The 23,418-nt window shown below is 36.5% G+C and overlaps 1 protein-coding gene across 5 annotated transcripts in view; it reads right to left on the reverse strand.

Moving 5' to 3' along the window:
- ZNF385D (zinc finger protein 385D) overlaps positions 1 to 23,418 on the reverse strand; it is a 663,079-nt gene that overhangs the window by 109,033 nt on the left and 530,628 nt on the right. For 4 of the 5 annotated variants that reach the window (XM_036431595.2, XM_036431593.2, XM_036431597.2 and 1 more), the window contains one exon: positions 8,032 to 8,142. The exons of the other annotated variant lie outside the window; for it this stretch is intronic. In XM_036431595.2, the coding sequence (XP_036287488.1) occupies positions 8,032 to 8,142 (111 nt within the window). The remainder of the gene's footprint in view (positions 1 to 8,031; positions 8,143 to 23,418) is intronic. 5 annotated transcript variants of the gene reach the window in all.

A 23,418-nucleotide genomic window follows, 5' to 3' on the forward strand; every position in this document is an offset into this window, starting at 1 on the left:
TCCTTACAACATGGAAGGAATGGCTATTTTTTTTTAATTTTATTATTTTATTTTGTTTTATTTGTTTTTTTTAAATCACCTTGTCATAAACATGACTGGAAAACACCTTGTCCTGTCCCTGATGGTGACAGTTGGGACTCTGGTTACATTTACCCCTTTCCCCTATGCTGACCACAGCCCAGCACTAGAGACTGCACTGTCTCCTTCACCCTTTCAGTCCTGGGAGAATGCGGCTTTGGCCATGAGCTACACAGCAGGAGTCTGTTGCGGCCAGGCTTTTAACATCCGTTTGTTATCAAGGGAGCAGTCTTAGCAGAATTTCACTTAGAGTCAATAGCCAGTCTTCCCTGACGTTTCCATGGGGACCTGGAATTTTAGAGTCATTTCAGGGAAGAACATTGGAAAGAAATTGAGGGGCGAAAAATAAAGTCACACTGTACACACACACACACACACACACACACACACACACACACAGGCACACACCATTTCTAGAACTAGGGGGCATGGATGAATCACTTCCTCCTCAAGGCCTACAGGGTGCAAAACTGTGTGTGACTTCTTTGGGGCCAGGTGTGACCTAGTTCCTATGCTCAGAATACAGGAAAAATTGGGTTTGAGTCCTTAGTACACATTACAGACAATCTTTGGATTTTAACTTGCTGTGTGACCTTGGGGAAGTCACTTAGCCTCTCTGAGCCTTAGTTGCCTTATAAAAGTTATTTTGAAAGAGTGCAAATGAGATTGTGTGTGTGCGTGTGTGTGTGTATCCTTCAAAGTTATTCACCTGAAGTATCCTACCTTGTAGTTACTACAAATAATGTTTATCAGTGAATTTCAAACTTTGAAAACTTAAGATTTATCCAAGTGTTTTTTTGTTGTTGTTGTTTTGCTTTGTTTTTTTTTAGTGGAAGCTTAGGCACCTCCTTGAGATCCTGATCAGTAAGCATACCAGTTGGGCTCAACTGAAGATAAGAGAAGTCACTCTTGTTACTTGAAGCTAAAGAGGAATTAGTTCAAAGTCAAGAAGAAGGGAAGAAAACACTAGGAGAGGGCTTTTTAGGTGTAGCAGCCAGAGAAGCCTCAGTTGGTGCCTTAGACCCATGGCAGCCCCATCCCTGGCTCAGAGCACACAAGACATCCAACATCAACAGGTGGTATCTCCCAGCTGGTGCCATCCCTCTGCCTTCCATGAGCCATTCATTCCACCATCCAGAAGGTCAGCTCCTATGGGATATGGGAACATGGTAAGACCAGAGAGAATCCTGGGGCTCCAGCACATGGACTCAAGTTATTTTGCGGTAAATGGATTCATCTTTCAGAAGAGATGTTGGCTTTGGGAAAAGTGAAAGCTGTACTAGCATTCAGTTATATGAGTTTCCAATGCCAAATTACAGAGGCTGTGCCATTCCATTTTCAAAGTAATGTTTATTATAATTAAAGTTTCTTATAATCTGACAGTGGTTATATTTCCAGATAAACAATTCAGCCAACATCCTGCTTGTTCTTGATGCTTTTGAATGTAAAGTGAACTAATGATTGTGGAACCTGTAGGTTCAATGAAGGCTCAAGGACACACAATCAAGCAAGAGATGACAGATCTAGACCACAAGTAGTTTAATTCCTGATCCAATGCTTTTCCTACCATCCCCCTTGGCTTCCCTATATGCTACTTTAGGTTTGGGGTTAAATGCCTGTCTCCCATGCATATATTTTTATTAACCTTTCTCCTCGGATATATAATAAAATGCTGAAATCTGGACAAGGATGATACCTATGAACTCTCCTGTGCATGTTTTGAGGCTGTAGACACTGCTAGTTACCCATGAGGAAATAGAAAATTTGCAATGGAGACCTTGAAAACGGAATGTAAAATTTGGTACAAAACATGCAGTTTAAAAAAACATAAATAGAATAAAAGATGCAATAACCCCTTCATAAAATTTAAGCATGCTTATAATAAAGGGAATTAAGAAAATTTTTTAAAAATATAGAAAGAAGTAAAAGAATAGTTCTCCCACTCTAATACAACCACCATTAGTTTTTTGTTTTTCTCGCCATCTAAGTAGTATTTCCTTTAAATATCAGAACTCCTCCCCTATATATATGTTGATTTAAACATGTAATAGATGTGTCTTAAGACATGAGGTTAAGAAACTTTAATTATCTAATTTGGTCACTTGGTAGGAAAAAATATAATTCATATTCATCCTTACATTGCCACATTTGGTTATGGAAGTTATGGCAGAGAATTACAGTCAGATATATTGCTTAGTTGCACTACATTTCTGGGTTATAAAATGCAGAATAGGAGCAATGATGTCTGTGTTATAACACCATTGGAAACGAAGCGATTCTATGGATGATGATCCCAAGGATCCCCCTTTGGAGGGGTCAGAAGCCTCTAAGCAATGAGATCCCCTAATGAGATTGTGGTCCTGGCTGCTACACCTAAAAAGCCCTCTCCTAGTATTTTCTTCCCTTCTTCTTGACTTTGAACTAATTCCTCTTTAGCTTCAAGTAACAAGAGTGACTTCTCTTATCTTCAGTTGAGCCCAACTGGTATGCTTACTGATCAGAATCTCAAGGAGGTGCCTAAGCTTCCACTAAAAAAAAACAAAGCAAAACAACAACAACAAAAAAACACTTGGATAAATCTTAAGTTTTCAAAGTTTGAAATTCACTGATAAACATTATTTGTAGTAACTACAAGGTAGGATACTTCAGGTGAATAACTTTGAAGGACACACACACACACACACACACACACACACACACACACAATCTCCTGAACTAATCACAGTCCCCTGAACTAATCAATGCTTGACAGTCCTGACTCCTAAAGGACATGTGGCTACTGTGTTATAGTTCAGTAATTTGAGTTTACATTTAAATTTTCATGGTGCTTAGGACTGAACTGTGGGTATGACTAAATATGACAAGCTATTGGAGAACTCTCCTGCGTCCCTTTGATGGGCCTTGAATGACTTTCCACAACAGCTCTGCCTGCATCCCATCAGTTCCACAGAGAAAGAGGCCTCATGCCCTCCCTCTCAGACAGCCTCACTGGGTAGGAAACACACAGATCTCCATTCATGCCATCGCTGTAGGATCCACTGGATTCAGGATGGACTGCTGGCCTACCTGGACCAGATGAGACAGCGACATCCGAGAAGTGGACAATGACCCTGTGAGGCCTTGTATAAATCCCCCCCACTCTCCACACTTCAGTTTCCACACATGAAATTTGGTAGAAATCTTCTACTGTCTCTACCATATTATGAAATGCTATTGTTAGGAGGTTATCTATAATGACTCTTAGATGCTACTGTGTTATGATTCCTTAGTTTAGGGTCTGAGATCTTACTTTCCATTCTATAAACAGTCATTGAGTAATCATCCTTTACCTCACTTGATCCTACATCCACACCAGCCCTGCTAAAAGTTGTCTTTCAAAGGCATGCTTAATAACTTGCCTAGGCCAATGCTAATTTATGCTTATTTTAGTATGCTGATAACATAACTGGGCAAATTACAACCTTTCAGTCTTTAATTGGCAGCTTTTTGCATAACTCCATGTGTGTTTCATATAAATCTTGAGAATAGTTCTTTTTTTCTTTCAAAGTACAGCCTTTACCAGGAGAAGGCACTCTGACTTAAAGTATATACAAAATAATGTGGAATTTTAAAAAGATATTTGTAAGGCAAAAATGGAAAATGAACTATACAGGAAATAGGTACAGCATAACACCAAACTACAAAGTTTATAATATAAAGGGTTAAAATATAAATAAAAGCTTAGAGGAAAAGGAAATTGAATTTTCATGATGCAGAGATGAAAAGAACTACAAACTATTATTTTCACCGGGAGGGGAAAAAGCTTTGAAATGTAAAAAGGTTCATAAGGCAAAAATACTTTCCTACATGATAGAGGATTCAACCAAGCACACAAGGGAATTTCAATGTTACTTTTCCAAAAAGATTCCAGATTTAAGAATGGAAACAGGAAGATAAATTCTAGATTTATCAGAAAAAAGCAAAGAGGTGGTTGTATTGAAATTATAATACATTTTCTTGATATTAAAATGATCCTATATATATAAATAATCATATATATACATATATATGATCATTTTAAATATATATATATGTGTGTGTGTGTGTGTGTTTGTGTGTGTGTGTGTATTTTCCCTTTATTTAGAGATTAATTTCTTATATGTGAATGAACAGATAATCAATACAATTGATCTTGGTGTTCAGTTTTAAATATTATATAAATTTAATAGTCCTGGATATGACTGGTCAATAAGTAAATAAAACTAATAGTTCCAGCATATTCGTTCACTTCATTGACATAATAATACTACAGAGAATATTTTTAAAGTCTCTGAAGGGGTTTCTACTCCTGCATTTCAATTTTGCGGTAATTATGTTTTGCTTATAAATCACAGTTAAAATGCTGCTATGACATTTATAAACTTAATTATCTTGGGTTTTCCAATTTTTAAAAACTTTGGTTTTAAAAATTAGCACTGCATAATGAATTTACATTCAAGTTCAAGATAAGGAAAATTGTGAGGGCAGTGAATTCACATGCATTCAGTTTATATAGAGCCACAAAATTGGACTGAGTGATTGTCTCATGAATTCAGGGGGTTATGAAATCCAATTCAAACCTAAATCAGACATCTGAATGACTATCCGTGCTAGGCAAAACAATGGTATTTATTAATGACATTAATCCCTGGAAATAATGAATATGTTATATTACATGGCAAAGGGGATTAAGTTAGCAGAAGACATTTGGTTGCTAATCAGTTGAATTTAAAATAGAAAAGTGACCCTAGATTAGACAGATGGGCCCACTGAGATGACAACGGTCCCTAATCATGGCAAAGGGAAGCAGAAGAGTAAGAGAGAAAAGACTCGGTCAGTCTTGCTGGCTTTGAAGATTGAAAGAAGTCATGAGCCAAGGAAACAGGGCACCTGCAGAAACCAGAAAAAAAAAGGCAAGGAACTGATTTCTCCTCGACACACTCCAGAAGGAATATATCCCTACCTACACCTTGATGTTAGCCCAGTGAGACCCATTTCTATCTTCTCGCCTCCAGACCTATATAGTAATACATCTGTGTGGGGTTTTTTGTTTTTGTTTATTTAAACCACTAGGGTTGTGGTAACTTGTTTACATAAGCAATAGAAGATTAATACAGTAATCATGTAGTGAATGGTCATGCCTGCACTTGCTTAATTATGACCCAGATTGAGGAGAAGCAATTGTCCCTAATAAATATATATTGATTCCTCTATCACCTTGAAACTTCATTAGCAAGATAAATTGCTATTCTTTCTTGCAAAGGAAACAAAGAAAATATTAGAAAAGAAGTATGTTAATGTTCTTTGTATTGCATTATGTTAATAATCATATTTGAAAAATATATGTATTGTCTAAAGCAATGTCTGGCAAACTCATAAGTCAACAGAGCCAAATATCAACAGGACAACAACTGAAATTTCTTTTGAGAGCCAGATTTTTTAAATGTAAACTTCTTCAAATGCCACTTCTTCAAAATAGACTGGCCTAGGCCGTGGTATTTTGTGGAAGAGCCACACTCAAGGGGCCAAACAACAACATGTGGCTCACTGGTCTAAAGCATACCTGACAACATTTCTAAAGTCTTTAAACATGACTTTGATTAATATCCACTGAGTGAGAAAAAATACAAAAGAAAGAAAAGGAATAACTGTCTTAAAGTGGTGAGTGATCATCAACCAAAGGAGCTAGCCCAGATTTGGCAGATGGTTTTCCTAATACAGGGGAAAATATTGACAGTGAAAGTGTTGGTGGTGTGGGGGAGGGAGGGGGGGGGGTTACTTTTAAGTAGCCCTCAACAGATTAGTAAAATATCAATATGATTTAAGAAGAAAGGGAACCAATAAGACGCTGCTTAAAATCATTTCAAAACTATATGATTGTTCACTGAGTGTTTACAAATTATCAAAACTGTCTGGCTAGCATGGCTCAATGGTTGAGCATCAACCTATGAAACAGGAGTTCACAGTTTAATTTCAGGTCAGGGCACATGCCCGGGTTTCGGGCTTGATCCCCAGTGTGGGGCATGCAGGAGGCAGCTGATGAATAATCCTTTTTCATCATTGATGTTTCTATCTCTCTCCCCTTACCCTTCCTCTCTGAAATCAATAAAAAAAATCAATATTTATTTAAAAACTGATCAAAATTGCAATTGCAGTTGACCCTTGAACAACACAGAGGTTAGGGGAGCCAATTCCCTGTAGAGTTGAAATATGTGTGTAACTTTGACTTCCCTAAAACTACTAATAGCATACTGATGACCAGAAGCCTTACTGATAACATACTGTTGACTGATACATATTTACATGTTGTATGTATTACCTACTGTATCCTTATAATAAAGTAAGCTCGAGAAAGATGTAAATAAGAAAATCATGACATATGTACTACTATTTTTAATACTTTAAACAATAAAAAATAAAATCATATACAGCAATGTACATATTTATTTAAAAATTCATGTAAAGTGGATCCACATTGTTCAAACCTGTGTTATTCAAGGGTCAACAGCACTGAATTCTCACCTCTTATTTATATGTCAGCCTCCTCCTTTTCCTTTTTTTACAATAGCTGGAAGAGTTTGCTATTTAATATTGATCCCTTAAAAATACTATTGATTAACAAATTAAACTATAGTAAATTTCTCAAAATTCAAACCAAAGTGCTCAGTATTAAAAAACAAACAACAAAACAAAACAAAAGCCATCCCTCCAAGTCAAATGCAGTATGTTTAGTGTATATTTTTATAGCAGCAAATACCTTTCAGATGCTGCGCAGGTAACCTACCTTGTCTTTTTTTTAAGCCAGCAGACAGAATGTTATAAAATTACCTGATGATTGTACTGTACTAATAGGTAGGAGTTCATAGGATAATAACGATCTTTATACAAAATGAAATGTTTTCAGAGAAGAAAAAAGCCATTACCTGCTCCATCTTATTTCCTGCTCCTGATTATCTGCTATCCTTACCACAGAGTTCCCAAGAAACCTGGTAGCCCAGGAGATTAAATACTAGATGGCCAAACATTCTTCAGAGCCCAGATCTGTTGGTCATGTCCACAATGCATATCAATAGTGGGACAAGATGCTGACACCTTGGAGGGGCCATTTTGATAGGATGAAGTTCTCTATTTGCTTAGAGTATTCACTAAGTGGTCAATTCATATTCCTTCCAAACCAACATTCCTGCTCTTTTCTATATTTCTCAGGACCAACTCCGCACAAAAGCAGGTTATGAGGAGCAATATTTTTCCATTGTCCATGAGCTGAAATTAACTTCATGGTGATGAACCAAGAGTCTTCCCTGATCTTTACAAACAGTGTGAATAACTCTGTGAATAATTTGCAAAGCATTCGTCAGTCTACAATTGTCTAACATCTGCCATGTCCTCCACTTCAGTTTTATTTATTAGGGGCTTTGAGGACTTTAGAACCCCTGTTAAAATGATAATACTTCTAGGACAGTCAATTGAGGACGCTAGCATAAAAATAATTAAGGACACAGGACTGATCTAGAACTGGAGACCACCAAGGCAGGCAAATAGAATTTACAAAACTAAAATCTTGACCTTGAAATCTAATTTGGTACCTATCTTATTTCAGAGGTGTAATTTATTGAAAACCTCACTGGTCCTGTATTTGACCATTCCCCAAAAGGAAAGCTGATATCTTACAGTTAGCATTCTCAAGAGACTAAAACAATATCATTAAGCAGGAAGTATATAAGATTATATATGTGAGTTTTTTTCCCTAGTAAACAACCAAACATAATACAATAAACTCCAAAGTTAAAGCATATAGGGAGTTAAAATGTTATCTCTAAATTTTGGCATGCTCTATTATTGGAGAAAAATGTTTAAAAACTCTCTTCTGCAAGATCAAAACAGCATAATACTTTTTTTTTTTTTTTTTTACTGCACACTAAATGATAAACTTACATCAGAATTAAATCTCAACTGGCAAATGTTGCATGATATGACTTGCTTTCTTCGATGAGGAAGAGGAACCCCGAATGTATGATTTATTACAGCTTTCTGAATCGGGTCCATCTGTAATGAGAAAAAGAATACAACAAATAGAAATAAAGCTTGTCAGTTCCATTGGAATGTTGCCTACTTCATTAAAGAGCCAATCTGTACAGCTTCAATCTACTGCTCACATTATAAAAAGAATTTTTTTTAAGAAATGGCATTTCCACTTTGTTGAAAAATAGAAAACAATAAACTCAAAGCTTACTATGATAAGGGAATAATAAATGTATCTATTAGACTATGCATATTAACTGTTTTTCTCATTTAGGATCAACAATTGTCTCAGTTTGATAATCCTAAAATATAATTAAAGGTTTATCAAAACTCAAGTTATTATAAATGCCACCAATCTTACACAGAAGTGTGTCTGCACCCTTGGCCTAAATGGACTTCAAAATAGACTTGGTCAGAGGATCAGCTCTGAAAATAAATGATGTGCCATTATCCAACATTAACTTTATGCTATGTTTTGTATCTTTTCTACCTTACAAGTATAGTATACAATTTCTGCTTTCTAAGAATTCAAATATATAGAGCTATCAATGCATTTAATAACAACTTATTGATTATCTAATAGATACTTATATCTTATGGATTTATACTTGAGGTTCAAAGAGTTTGGCCGCATATCAGTTACCTCTCCCCACCCCATTCCACAGGACATGACATGTGACACCAAATACACAATATCAATAATCCAGCTTTAATAAAACATAATGTCTCCTCATCAAGCTTTGTCCTACAGTCCACTTTAGTGGTTCTCAACTGTTAGAGTCAGGTAAATTTTCTGATCTGCTTCTTAATATATGTACAACTTCTTTACTTATCTGTGTTTTATAAGGTTGTTATGAGGTTTAAAAGTGACAATTTATAAAGTTAACTTAGCACAGTCAGTGCTAGGCATATTTAAAAGTCCATAAATGTTGGCTATTACATATTCTCCATCTGCAGCACATGTGAAATAAGGTTAACATGAGCCTCACACTCCTTTAGTCATTGTTGGCATACCATCCATACCTCATGTGGCAAAAAATAAATAAATTTTTTTTCCAAAATGATTTAAATGTCACATATATAGCCATGATTTCTGGTGAATACTTATAAACGTTGGAACTCTTTTTTTTTAAATGGCATTTAAAAAAATAAATATGCTTATTTATTTTTAGAGAGAGAAAGGGACAGAGAAACATTGATCTGTTGCCTCCAGAACCCAACCCAAATGTGGACCAAACCCACAACCTAGGTATGTGCCTTGACTGGGAATTGAACCCGTGACCTCAAATTGACATGATAACACTCCAGCCAACTGAGCCAGATCAGCCAGAAATGGAACTCTTAACTCTCATCAGATACAAAGTTCTTATGAGAGTGATCCCAATGGGTGGGAAATATTTCAGACATGACTGGACAGACACACATCAAAATTAAGCATGGCAAATATGAAATAATGCTCTAATAGTCACCTGTGATACTCTAGTTTGTTAACTACCCTAAACAAGTCAGTGACAAATCCCACCTCCTCTTGTGTATTTCAAATAATCAGATCCAGTTGACTCATGGGCTCTCCTCACTGGTAGGTAGAACTACAACTCTTATTAGGTTATCTAGGCACTCTTACTGTACTTTTCTAAATAGAAATAATATCACACATCATTTATTAAGTGCCTTCTATATACTAAGTCATAGGTAGGGTGGTATATATATTAAACAGTTACAATGATAAAAACAAAACAAAACAAAAAGACACGGGTGTAACCATATTTATCTTCCACTGTCACTTTAAATGTCTTTATCTGATGTGAATCCTTGCCATGATCCTGGATGAGACTCAGCTATGTGATTTTTCTGATCACTTCCAATATGAACAAATTCTAGCCCCTCCCCCCACCCATTTACTAGTGGATTCAAACATATTTTCTTTTTAACCAGTTTCATTTAGATATAATTTACATACAATAACATTCACCAATGCTAACTTGTAGAATCGGCTGACATTTTACTAATAAGGACAGTAATACACATAGGGCATTTCATTACATGGAAAGGTTTCCTTCTGCTTAATCCCTTTCTCTCACGCCAGTCTTTGAAACCACTGTTTTTCTTTCTGTCACTATATTTTTGCCTTTTCTCAAACTTCATATAAAGACAATTGTACAATATGTGGTCTTTTGTGTTAAAGATAATGCTTTTAAGAATCCACTATGTCATTGCATGTATCAGTAGCTTATTCCTTTTTATTGCTGAGTGTTATTTCTTTATATGGAACTACCACAGTGTGCTTATCCATTTGTCAGCTGATGAATATTTGAATTGTTTCCAGTGAATTCCACAAGCTTTTTAAGTCTCAATACATATCTAAAGCTCATTCCTAAATTCAGTTCATCAATTTAATACAAACATTAAAATTAATTCAAAGTTATAGTTTCTTTTCCGAAAATTGAAAATTGAACCTATTATCAAATAGTAGTTTGAAAGGCAATAGGAAATGGTACAAGACTTCTCTCCCAGCCCCATTCTCTCTCTCTCTCTCTCTCTCTCTCTCTCTCTCTCTCTCTCTCTCTCTCTCTCACACACACACACACACACACACACACACACACACACATACACACACACACACTCTTCTCCAAGTCACCTAATCCAGCTAAGCTTCCAAACCTTTGTCAACCCATATCACCCTATTTTTTCAGACCCCCAAATGGATAGTGGGCAGAGCCTTATAAAGCCAAAAGCCACACAGATGTGTGACTCTAGGCTGTTTCAATAGCCTTCATTCTACTTTCCAAGATCCCTCTATATTACCTTACACATGCCATCACAATGCTGCCATGACAACGAATATGGAGACCAATAGGGGATAATTTCCCTTTTTAGCCAACAGGTAAAGAAAATAAAATGCAGGAAGAGGTCACTGACTTAGAGGTAGTTACCTCGTCATGTTATGTTGCATCTGTTCTGTGCATAAACGAGGCCCATTACTACCAGGGTGTCAGGTGAATTAACCCGCTTGGGAATACTGAAGTACACTTATAATAATAGTATGAAATAAAAATGAACTACACATTTACATTAAATGTGCTCTCTAAACTGTAATACAGAGTGTTTATCATATATTGGCGAGCAGCATATTATTTTGATCTCTCAGTAGCACTGAGGAAGCAGTAGCTGCATTCATTTCAAGTTTGTGTGGGAGGCATTTTGGAACCAGACACCATGCAAATGTGGCATATTCTCTAGGTTTAATTCTTTTGTGTGAATTGAATGATGATCTGATCACTGTGACTAAAAAGCAAATCTCACAATGCAAAGTCCTGTATTCTTCTTCGGAGACAATTTCATTTCTGGGGGGGAGGGAGGAGGAAGGCTCCTAACTAAGTTATATTTTAAAGATGAATTCACAAACTAGAGTTATACCAACACAAGTATTTATCTTTTATCATTTTAGGAATTTAGTACAACAGAATAAGTTTAATGTTTTCATTAATTAATATAAATCATATCATATTCACCTCTTTAGTACTTTCATCTATAAATATATGTAAAACCATTTACAACTAAAAAATTTGAAGGGGCAAAAATCCAACAACCAGTTCTGTTGTTAGTTAGTTAAATGAATCTATATTGTATGTATATAAAAGTAGCATCTACTATCAACTCAGGGACATACACACAGTCACTTTGATCATTTTGTTTAAACATACCATTATTTATCATTATGATAAAACATTTTATTCGAAAACAAAGTCATATATGTTGGTCCCACCATGAACAAAATAGGAGTGATCTGTCAAAACAATCATACCTTACTAGACTGAGTGGCCAGATTATTATGATCTCTGAACACATAATAATCTGGCCACTCAGTGTATATCTATATAATCCTATATAATAAAAGGCTAATATGAAAATTGTCCGCTCAACCAGGAGTTTGACCAGCAGGCAGGTTGGCCAACCAACTGCTCATGTTCCCTCCTCCTGGCCAGGTTGGCTGGACCCCATCCATGCACAAATTCATGCACCAGGCCTCCTCTAATATATATACTCAGTGTGTAGTGTGTGTGTGTGTCCAGATTATTTTGCGTTCAGAGATCATAATAATCTGGCCACTCAGTGTATGTATATGCACATTATCATTATTTTTTCTACAAAACCAGTCTCTAGATATTTCAATACTAAGTGTAGACAAGAATAAAGGGAAGGTGTTAAAATAAATTATAGGAAACCTAGATATAACAACCTGGAGATTTACAGTGCACAATAAAATATTAAGTTCTCTGAGATGCACTATAATAAAAAAATGTTTTAAATAAATAATTTTTAAAATAACTAGAGTGCCATTGTTTTCTTTATTTGTTTTTAAATTTAGCATCCCTGGTTCTATGCATGCAGTTTAGAACATAGATAATCTGAAAAATGAAATCATTACAAAAATAAGATTAAAATGTAAAGCCTTTAGTAGAAAAGTAAAGGCACTAAACTAATAATGTAATACATAGAAATCATATCCATAACAGCGTTGATACATTTCACCTGTTCCATGCAGCATTGAATTAAAAACTGACAGAAATGGTGAAATATACATGGTATTTTAATCCATATTTAACTAATTTCTAAAGTGGGAGATTTTTAGAGCTAAATTCTCTAAATACAATACCCAAAGCAAGCAAACAAACAAAGGCAAAGAATGGTTCTGTACCTATTAATATGTATACCCAAATCACAGACAAAAAATCAGTTTCAAACTCAGCCTATGGCCTTTATTTAAAGCCAAATGAATATGTTCTTCTAGATTTCAGGCTTAAGGATCTTTGCATTTTTATCTAGGCTCTGCTTTTTCCTCTCCTCCCTTCTGGGGATTCTGCTAAATTGATTTGTAAATAAGTGTGCAAGGCACATCCTCAGGTATAGCAGCCACAGCTCAGGGTTCCCTTCTCTAAGAAGGCTGCTTTATTATCAGAGAGGCCCTGGCTTACCCCTGAGTTCACATTTCCCACTCTAAAAGAACTCCTCTCTCTAGATTCCTATTATTATTGTGGCTTTCAATTTTAAATTTAAATAATAAAAACTTAAATGGCAGGAAGTTTAGAAATCCAGAAATATAAAGGTCATCTCTTCCAGCTGGCATTTCTATTTAACAGTGGCAAGTAACAATGCTAAAGGTTTTTTGGGGCACTTACAGGTTTTGGGTTTTTTTTTTGTTTTGTTTTTTATGTTTATAAGCATCATTTCTATCTTAAAAACTTAGTGAGGAACTCTCATTGCTCCTTGCCTAAAATCATACAACTAGTAAGTGCTGTGATATTTGTGACCTATTAGTATTAAGTGACACTCATTAGAGACCCTGGTAGATTAGTACTTCAATTATTAATTAGAAAAAATTGTGTTTATATGACTTACATAAACACATTAGAAAACACTAATGAAACATCCTATATAATAAAAGGCTAATATGCAAAATGACCGAATGGTGGAAGGACCGGTTGCTAAAATGAGCACTGACCACCAAGGGGTAGATGTTCAATGCAGGAGCTTCCCCTGGTGGTCAGTGTTCTCCCACAGGGGGAGTACTGCTCAGTCACAAGCTGGGCTCAGGGCTAGTGAGTGCAATGGTGGTAGCAGGAGCCTTTCCAGCCTCGGCTGCAGCACTAAGGATGTCCGACTGACAGCTTAGGCCCACTCCTAATAATCTCATTCCTGCAGCAAATTTATCCATTTGAAAATTTTTTAATTTTTGTCATTTTTCTTTAAATTTTCATATGGATGTATAACTTACATACAAAAACGCACGTACATATGAAGTGTATCCTTAGTTGCATTTTTACATGTGCATAGTCTCATATTACTACCATCCCAAAAAAGATATAGGATATGTTCTGTAATCTAGACATTCCCTGGTCCTGCTCTTGCCCAGTCAATACCCTCCAGTGATCACTACCATTATAAGAATATCAAAAGAGGTAATTTTTTTCCTGCTTTTGTACATCATAAAATATAATTTTCACAGTATGCATTCTTGGGTGTATGACTTCTTTCATTCAGCATTGTGTTTGTGAGTATTTTTGGCCATTGTCAGTGCTCTATAGTGTTCTATTGCATGAGCATACCAGGACTATTTGTCAACTCTACAGTTGACAGAGATCTGGGTTTTCCATTTGAATCCATTTATGAGTAAAATTACTATCACTATTTGTGAGTATAGGTTTTGTTGGACATACCAGTCATTTTTCTGAGGTATATAACTAAATTAAATGTCTAGGTAGGGTATGCTTTAATAGATACTATTACAGAGTTTTGCAAAAATGGTCGTTAGAACGCTGCAATGCAATTCTGGCATTAAGTAACTGGAGTTACTGCAGTCTCCACAGGTCACGTCCACAGTCTCCAACAAGACTGTTCTCACTTTAGAATTTAGCCACAAGTTCAGAGTCTCCAAGTCACCTGCACTTCTGACAAATTGCCAATTTGAGGGTTTCCATGACTCCTGAAGGTTCAGTAGCTTGCTAGAATGACTAACTGAACCCAAGCAAGTACTATACTTACAATTGCAGTTTTATTGTAAAGGCTACAAATCAGAACCAGCCAAATGAAGAGACCAATAGGGTGATGTCTGGAAAAATCCAGAATGTGAAGCTTCCATATCCCTTCCCCACAGAATTAAGACATCTTTCCAGGATGCATTACAGACCTGATATCCTCCCAACCAAGAAGTTCACCCAAGCCTTGCTATCCAGAGTTTCTATTAGGGGGTTATGACATAGGCATGATTGATTGATTAATTGGCCACATGACCGACCTCAGTCTTCAGCCCCTTTCCCATCCCTGGAGGACATTTTCTATTCTAAGCCCTACCCTCTAGTCACTAGTGACTGGTCCCCATCGTGAGGCACTCATTAGCATAAACTCAGGCATGATCCAAGGCATGATCATGATCCATGATCCAACAAAGACATTCTTATCTCTCTCAAGAAACTCCAAGATTTCAGAGGTTACCTCCCAGAAACGGAGAATGAAGAGTGTCAAATTCTTTGTTATACAACATTCGTATATCTTTATACTTCTGAATGCATAATTTTACATAGCTGTAAGCATAAAACAGGATATTTTCCTTTTCTTCCATTTAACAGTGTATTGGAAGTATATTTTTATTTAACTTCAGGCTTATATTTACCAATTAAATGGTAGCATACTGCTTCACAAAATGATTGTACCACCATTTACTGAGCCATTTCTCTGTCACAGCATACTGAGCTTATCACAATGTTAAATTGCACTGCACAGATCATCTTTTTGGGTGTAACTTTTTTCTAAGACCCATAGCATCTTACAGCTGGGGGAAAAAAATCCCAGTGATCATATTTCCCCTCTCATTCTATTGACAAGGCCACGAAAGCCAAAAGATGAATTATTCTACTAAAAAAATGTGCAAGAAACCAACTCACCACTTCCTAGTTCTCGGTTCTTGCCACTATAACATATGATGCTAAGACTGACCCTTCTGTTTCCCCCTAAATAAGAGTAGCAAGTGGTTAAGATCTACTCTAAAATCTGTCTTCTTTTATTTGTAAGCTGTTTTATTTTCATGTTTCTATGCCTCTCTAAAGTGGAGTGATAATCACTGTTGGGTTGTGGTGAATAATGAAATATATACAATATACACACATCCCAGCACTGTGTCTGACATGCAGAGCATTAAAAACTGCAACTGTGCCTGCTATTATTATTTCATAACAATATAGTAAACATCACCATTCATTTTCAGAAGCAGAAAACAATAACTAATTTCAGGTAAGTGCTTAGATGTGTGAGGCAGGCCTGGGTCCCATTGTTCTTTGTACCCATCAATTAGCATAATGGCTCACACATATCAAAGACTTAACAGATGTTTGTTGAGTGGCTAAATAAATCAAAGCCCCAAACCAAAACATAATAGTGTCTGAGTGGTATTAACAATAGCAGTGGGAAAAATCTGATCTATGATACAAGGAATTTCTAGGCCTAGGGAGTGAAGAGAGCTTATTAGAACCAAAGGCAAATAGGAATGACTCCAGGATACAATATGGGACAAAGAATAAGGCACTGGGAGTAAAATCTACAACTGCAAGCCACCAAGCAGTATTTTCATATTATCTATGGTCATCTAAGCAAATGGTTGATGGACTCTCTTTAACCTTTATTGCCAATATCATACCATTTTCCACCAGGCATCTTTTCCCCCCTTTATTGATTAAGGTATTCAATATGTGTCCTTATACCCTCTTTGTCTCCCCCAACCCCCTCCCCAAATCCCCCAACTCATGCCCTCACCTGCCTGGTGTCAGTGCCCATTTATTATGCTTATGCATACATAAAAGTCCTTTGGTAGATCTCTCCCCTTTAACCTCACCCTCAAAGGCTAACAGACACACTGTTCCCCTGATCAGTTAGAGAGAATTCTATCTTGTTCATAAAACCAGTGCTTGAGCTTAAATATGGAAAGACATTTGAATGCTCACCAGGTAGTCAGGACCTGTCCATGTATAAGAGACATTTCATTGCTGGTAGCTCTCTGCCATGGCTATTTCTCCTAATGTTCTATGAGGTAGATAATCAAGTGAAACACAAAAAGTTCAAAGTGAAGGATGGATAAGCTTGAGGGAATCTTAAGACAGAATTTTTCTTAGAATGATTTATGCGTTCAATGAAAGTGCATGTAACCAAGGTATTGAGGCCCTGTCGGGGATTGCCCACAGATACCTACACTTCCAACTTTTTTATGTGACTAGATCGAATTGTTACCACACAATTTTTCAGTCATGGAAATTTAACCCTTATGACCCCTTTGTCCCCACTCCCCACACACATACTTTTAGAAATCATCTATTTGTGTGTGTGTTCCCGCCCCCCCCCCCCCCCCCAGTGGATAGGGAATATGTTTCACCTCGGCTCATATCCAGTGGTTCTCATCCCTTTCCCTGATCCAGTAAGCACTAAATATACTGTATATTTAAATTTTATTGAAACTTCTCACTTTATAAGTAAGAAAATCTATACCCATAGGTGAATACAAAGTTCAGAATAAAAGGATAGGAGGTGAATTCATTCTATTGATGAGCTTCCTTTTTCTGCAACAATAGCAAAAAAATATAATACTGTAATATGTTTCCTTAAAAAGAATGAATGTTGCCTGATCATACTAATATCATCCTGTGGAGAAGATGACAATATTTAATTTGGATGGACACTTTACACCCCTTTTTATTAGCATTACTGGGACTCAATTTGATGCAAATGTTTTGATCAGAATTCTGTTTCTGGGGTCTTAAACAGCAAAATCTCATTCAAAAACAATGAATGCCTGTGGTGCCTGCCTCAGTTCTCTTCAGGCCCGTCTCTGAATAAGGTGTATGGTAATTAAACCCAACAATTCCAGAACTGGGATTCCATTTACATGGAGAACATGGCATTGACTGATCAGGAGAATAAATTCCAAAAAGCCATGTTATTAGCAGCTGTACCAGAAGTCCACAAACATATCTGGTTCCTGAGCAAGTCACTGACATGTGGGATAGGCGCTAAAACCCACTGCAGCCCTAGCTGATTTGGTTCAATGAATAGAGCATCAGCCTGTGGACTGAAAGGCCCCAGGTTCCATTCCAGCCAATAGTTCATGCCTTGGTTGCAGGATCAATCCCCAGTAGAGGGTGTGCAGGAAGTAGCCAATTAATGATTCTCTCTCATCATTGATGTGTCTATCTCTCTTTCTGTGACCCTTCCTCTCTGAAATCAATAAAATATATTTAAAAATAAAAAATAAAACCCACTGCACTCTGTGATGAAAAGAACAGCAAGGACAAAATATTTGTGTGTATAAATCATTGATGGTAAATTAAGGATTTTCTCTTATTCTGAAATCACTCACCGTCCTTTCTACTTTTCTGTTGTTAAGCTCCTTTCCTTTTTAAAATCATGTTGCTATTAGATGGGTTAATAGATTTAAACAATTAAAATGTGAAAGCGCTATGCTAATTGACCTTTTAACATTTCCCTTTTAATATTTCAAGCCTATATTGATTTTCTAAGGCTGCTTTTAAAAAAAAAAGTATTTCAAATTTGGTGGGTTGAACAACAAAAATTCATTACTTCACTGTTTGGGAGGTGGGAAGTTGGAAATCAAGTTGTTGGCAATCCAATGCTCCAACAACTGTAAGGGGAATTATCCCTGCCTATCCCTGGCTTCTGCTGTTTTACCAACAATCATTGGCAATCCTTGGCTAATAGATAACACACTACTGCAATCTTCCATCTTTATATTGCATTCTTCCTAAGTGTGCTGGTCTCTGTGTCCAAATTTCTGATTTTTGAAAGGACACCACTCATATTGGATTATGGACTGCTCTCCTGAACTCATTTTAACTCGAAAACCTCTGTAAGGATCCTATTTCCAAATAAGGTCTCATTTTAATGTATTAGAGGTTAGGACTACAATATACCCTTGCGGGGGGGGGGGGACACAATTCAAGCTATAATAAATGGAATGGACAATATATAAAAATCTAGAAACCAATGGGAAATATCACTTAGACACCAATTCTAGGATTTCTTACTTAAAGAAAAAATACAAATTAAAATAAGTTTACTTGTTTTAGTGGCTATAACTAAAGGGAAAGTCTGAACAGCCCACATAGCACTGAGGCTATTCATTCCCCACCTTTTCCTTAACACGTCCAATTTTAGCCTCAACGAGTTTTGTGAACCCCAAGGGTCTGGGAAGAAGAAACAAGTTCAGGGAAATGTACATGGAGATGAGGACAACGGATTTGAAAGAAGGAGTGTAGATCATTACTAGTGAGCCTGCAAATAATTTACTGAACCTGCAAAGGTACAGTACTTTTGAAATGTGACAAAGTCACAGTTATAAAGTCTATAGAAAAGTTAAACAATGGCACATTGGAATGAGCGGTGTGAGTGATTATTCTAATTTAATTATTTGGTTAAATTAGGAAAGATGCAAAGCTACATGTTTTGCATTGTATTTTCTTCCACTCCTTTGCTTGTTTGTTTCTTTGAACCACAATTAAGGGCTTCAAGAAAGTATATTGATGGGTGAAATGGCTCTTTTTATACAACTTCTGTCTCTGTAGGTAACGCATCTGGTCTCTTCTAGAGTGAAAATTCCAAGACAATGCATGTATACAGAGGAATTAAGCACATAAGGATATGTTTACTTTTTATGTTTTGTTCAAAAATGCAAATAGGATAAATGTACACACATGCATACATACACATGCATACATATATCATTTATGTACCCCTTTATATAGCAGATTTATCCACCAATTCCCTACATAAAATCTCCCACTGCTTGCAATTTGGCATAATTCAATTTTTGTGTTTGCGCTAGAATATTCTACTTCTCCTGGCATTAAAGTATTCATTCACTAATTTACACATGCACTTGCCTCCACCCCCTATATCCTTTCTCTTAGCCAGTAATGTGGAATTCAAGCCACAATGAATATTTTGTGTTGGCAAACACTGCCTTCCATGAATGTGGCCAGCCCACATCTCTGAATTCATTTCCATTTCTCTTTACCTCTGATGCTTTGCTCTTATAATACAGATCTGCTGGTAATCCCTTGCATAATTCAGTGAGGTTTATTGTCTCCTTATATTTTGTAAGACTTTTTTTTATTTTTTCAATATTTATTACTTATATATTACATGTATAATTCCTATCTATCCTTCAAAATGCTATTTTCCTCGAAGACAATTCCTACTAGTCTTTCAATAGTTAAGGCTAAATACCCTTCCTCTCAATCCCCAGAACAAGATTTGTTTGTCTTTGGAAAACAAGTGTATGAGCACAGAAAATGCCTAAGAACATTTTATTGTTGAAGAAAGCAATTAGATATGCAAAAGCAGCCTCTCCCGCCAACTGTCAATCATTGTAAGGAGAAAAATGTGGCTGGCCCAAGACAAGATTCTTGGTTGATGACACTTTTGTTCAATTTCATAGAAAAATTGCACTGTCATCAAATTGCATTGTCATCTGAAGCTCATTGTGTTTTTGGAACCTTGATGTAAATATGCAAAATGAATTGCATGTTTTAAAGTACAAAATAATAATCTGTCTCTTAAAATGCTTGCCGCATAGTTAGGGCCATTGTTCTCAACCCTGGCTGTACAGTGGGAATCACCAGGGGAGCCTGTGAAAGGTACAGGACAGAGCCCCAGCAAAAGAAAAATGGTTCAATGTTTAAAAGGCTCCATGGAAAACAGAGACAGAGTCACAGATAGCATGCTGACAGCTGTTGGGGAGGGAAAGGGACTGGACTGAGGGTGGAAGGATGGAGCAAAAGAGAAAAAGAAGGTATATAAACAATAGTAACTGCAAGGGGGTACGTGGGGGAGAGGTAGAGGAAGGTATAGAAAGATAAATGGTGATGGATAGAAACTTTTAGAGTTGAACACACAATACAGTGAATAGATGATGTGTTGTAGAACTGTGCACCCAAAACCTGTGTAATTTTGTTAACCAGTGTCACCTCACTAAATTAAATAAATAAATAAATAAATAAATAAATAAATAAATAAATGGCTCAAGGGGAATGGCTAAGAAGTACTGGTTAAAACCTTGGTATTGGAATCAACTTCCTGTTTTTAAAATGTTTTCATCAGATGTCCCCAGAAAACCAAATGTGTTCTTTCCCACCAATAAATACTTTCTAGACCAGTGGTTGGCAAACTGTGGCTCATGAGCCACATGCGGCTCATTGTCTCCTTGAGTGTGGCTCGTCCACAAATGCCACGTGCAGGCACGAGCGTACAGTGATTGAAACTTTGTGGACCATGCACAGAAGTCAGTTTTCGGCTCTCAAAAGAAATTTCAATGGTTGTACTGTTGATATTAGGCTCTAATGAGTTTGCAGATCACTGACCTAGACAAAGAATCCAATAACGAATGTGATATTATCCTCGTTTTATAGAAATGGAAATTGAGAAATATCCAGGAGTAGTAATTTGTCATGGCAACCTATTTCTTACCAGGCAGTCCCAGGATTGTGATCCAGGTTTATGAAAATCCAGTGTTCTTCCTATATATCACACTGCCCTTCCAATATGGGTAGCAGCTCAATAAACTTCTGAACTCAACATAAAATCTGGATTTGAATTCTGGGATGTTTGGAATTGGTAAACCATAGGCAGGAACATGTATACTTTTTTTGTTTTTTTTCAAAACAGAGCGAACTATGAAGAAAAGTAAACCAGAACAACTTGAAATAAACAAGGGCTACTATAAGGTGTTTCCAACAACTGACTTATTTTTATTACAGCAGAGGCTGTTTTTAATCCCTAAAGTGCTGCTAAATCACTGTTACACTTCTGCCTATATATATTTTTCCCTACTGTGCATGTTTTTCACTTCCTGGCCTTTTTAAAGAACTTAAAGAAACTAATGTAAAGTTGGACTGCAGACAGGCGTCTTCAAACTACGGCCCGCGGGCCACATGCGGCCCGCAGAGGAGTCTGATCCAGCCCGCCAGATTTTTTGGGCAGTGAGCGCAGCCGAGGTGTTACAGTAGGAATTAGTAGTTCATATAGTCCAGCCCTCCAGCTCTTTGAGGGACTGTGATCTGGCCCCCACTTTAAAAAGTTTGAGGACGCCTGAGTTAGAAGATTGGATCTGATATAATGAAGGACAAGTGGTCAGCAAGATGTTTTTACTGTGGAGATCAAGGAAGGATGAAGGACTCCCAGAAATCTAAAGTTCAAAGTCCCTGAATCCATGAGAGTTAACCCAAAACTTAAGAACCTCTTAGCCATGGCACAATTACATTTTGGTTGTATTTTAAACACAAATATTTTTATTAAAAATTTTAATTATAGCTTGGATGTAGTAGCTCAGTGGTTGAGTTTCAACCAGGAGGTCATCATTCCATTCCTAGTCAGGGCACATGCCTGGATTGAGGTTCAATCCACAGTGGGGGGCCTGCAGGAGGCAACCAAATCAATGATTCTCATGACTGATGTTTCTATCTCTCTCTCCCTCTCCCTTCCTCTCTGAAATCATTAAAATATATTTTACCAAATATAATTACAGTTCACATTCAATATTTTTTTAATTAGTTTCAGGTGTAAAAACATAATGTTTAGCCAAACATATACTTTACAAAGCGTTCTTCTGATATTTCCAGGACTCAATGGGCACTATACATAGCTATTAATTTTATCAAAATTTTGCTCTGCTAATGTGGTAGAATTCCATTTCTTTTTCTATGACTTCATGGCTACAAAGTTTGGCCAATTAAAAGAAATTTGTTCATAGCTTTGAGCAAAGGAGCTTCTACTTTCTTATCCATCCATTGTTTGAAATTCTGTATATGTCAAATAGTTTGACATATACAGTATATCATGACTTTCTGATGTTTCTTTTTTGTCTTTCTCTATAAATAATGTGTTATCTTAAAATAAAACTTGCTTTTCCCCCCCATAGATCCCCACTTGTCATGTCACCTATGTTATTCACTCACCATAACATCTGCAGACCCTACTTCCAGACCTTCTACAGGGTTCTGACTTTGTACTTTTCTTCACTTTCTTTTTCTGTGAACTTTTCTGGCCATCCATTTGATATCCAGTTGCTTGTTGGCTACTCAAAACACCTTTGCTCTTCTGCATCTATGTCTCTTTTTTTGTATTTCTTTAGTTTTATTATTGTATTTGTATGATCTTTGTCCCATTTTTAAAGAAAGCTACAGGTTAAGCTAAATGATTTTTAATAAAAAAAAATCTGAAGGAAAAGCATGCCTATTAAAAAACATACACTGGTCCAAAATGCCTGATAGCTGACATCAATAAATTACAGTTTTCAGGTAAAGGCTATTGTTGCTCATATTTGATCAGAAAAACTATTCCATTTAAATAATCACCATTCTAAACAACATTTTAACATCAAGGACATGATTTAGGATCATGTTACTTCTTCAGAAATCTGGGAACTTTTAGTGAGAGCTGGTTTCCTCCACATTTTAGAATATGCATTTCCTTCCATCATGAAAATAATACATGGCAGCTGAAAGCTACAGTTTCCTCCTTCCTCTGTTGCTAAGTTTACTTTGTGTTTTAAATGAAATTTTCAAAGCAATTCCCTGGGCCTTTCTGGATAGTTATTTGCATTTTGTAAAAAGTCCTTGGCTAAGGAAAGCAAACACACACAAAAAGGCAATCACAATGAAGAAAATGTAGTTAGTAAAGACTTCTGCTAATTACCTGGCAAAATAATCTGCCTGCCTGAGTACCTCTGGGATGTCAATG

This window comes from Pipistrellus kuhlii, unplaced genomic scaffold, assembly GCF_014108245.1.
Source record: "Pipistrellus kuhlii isolate mPipKuh1 unplaced genomic scaffold, mPipKuh1.p scaffold_m20_p_11, whole genome shotgun sequence".
In the NCBI taxonomy this organism is placed as follows: Eukaryota; Metazoa; Chordata; class Mammalia; order Chiroptera; family Vespertilionidae; genus Pipistrellus; species Pipistrellus kuhlii.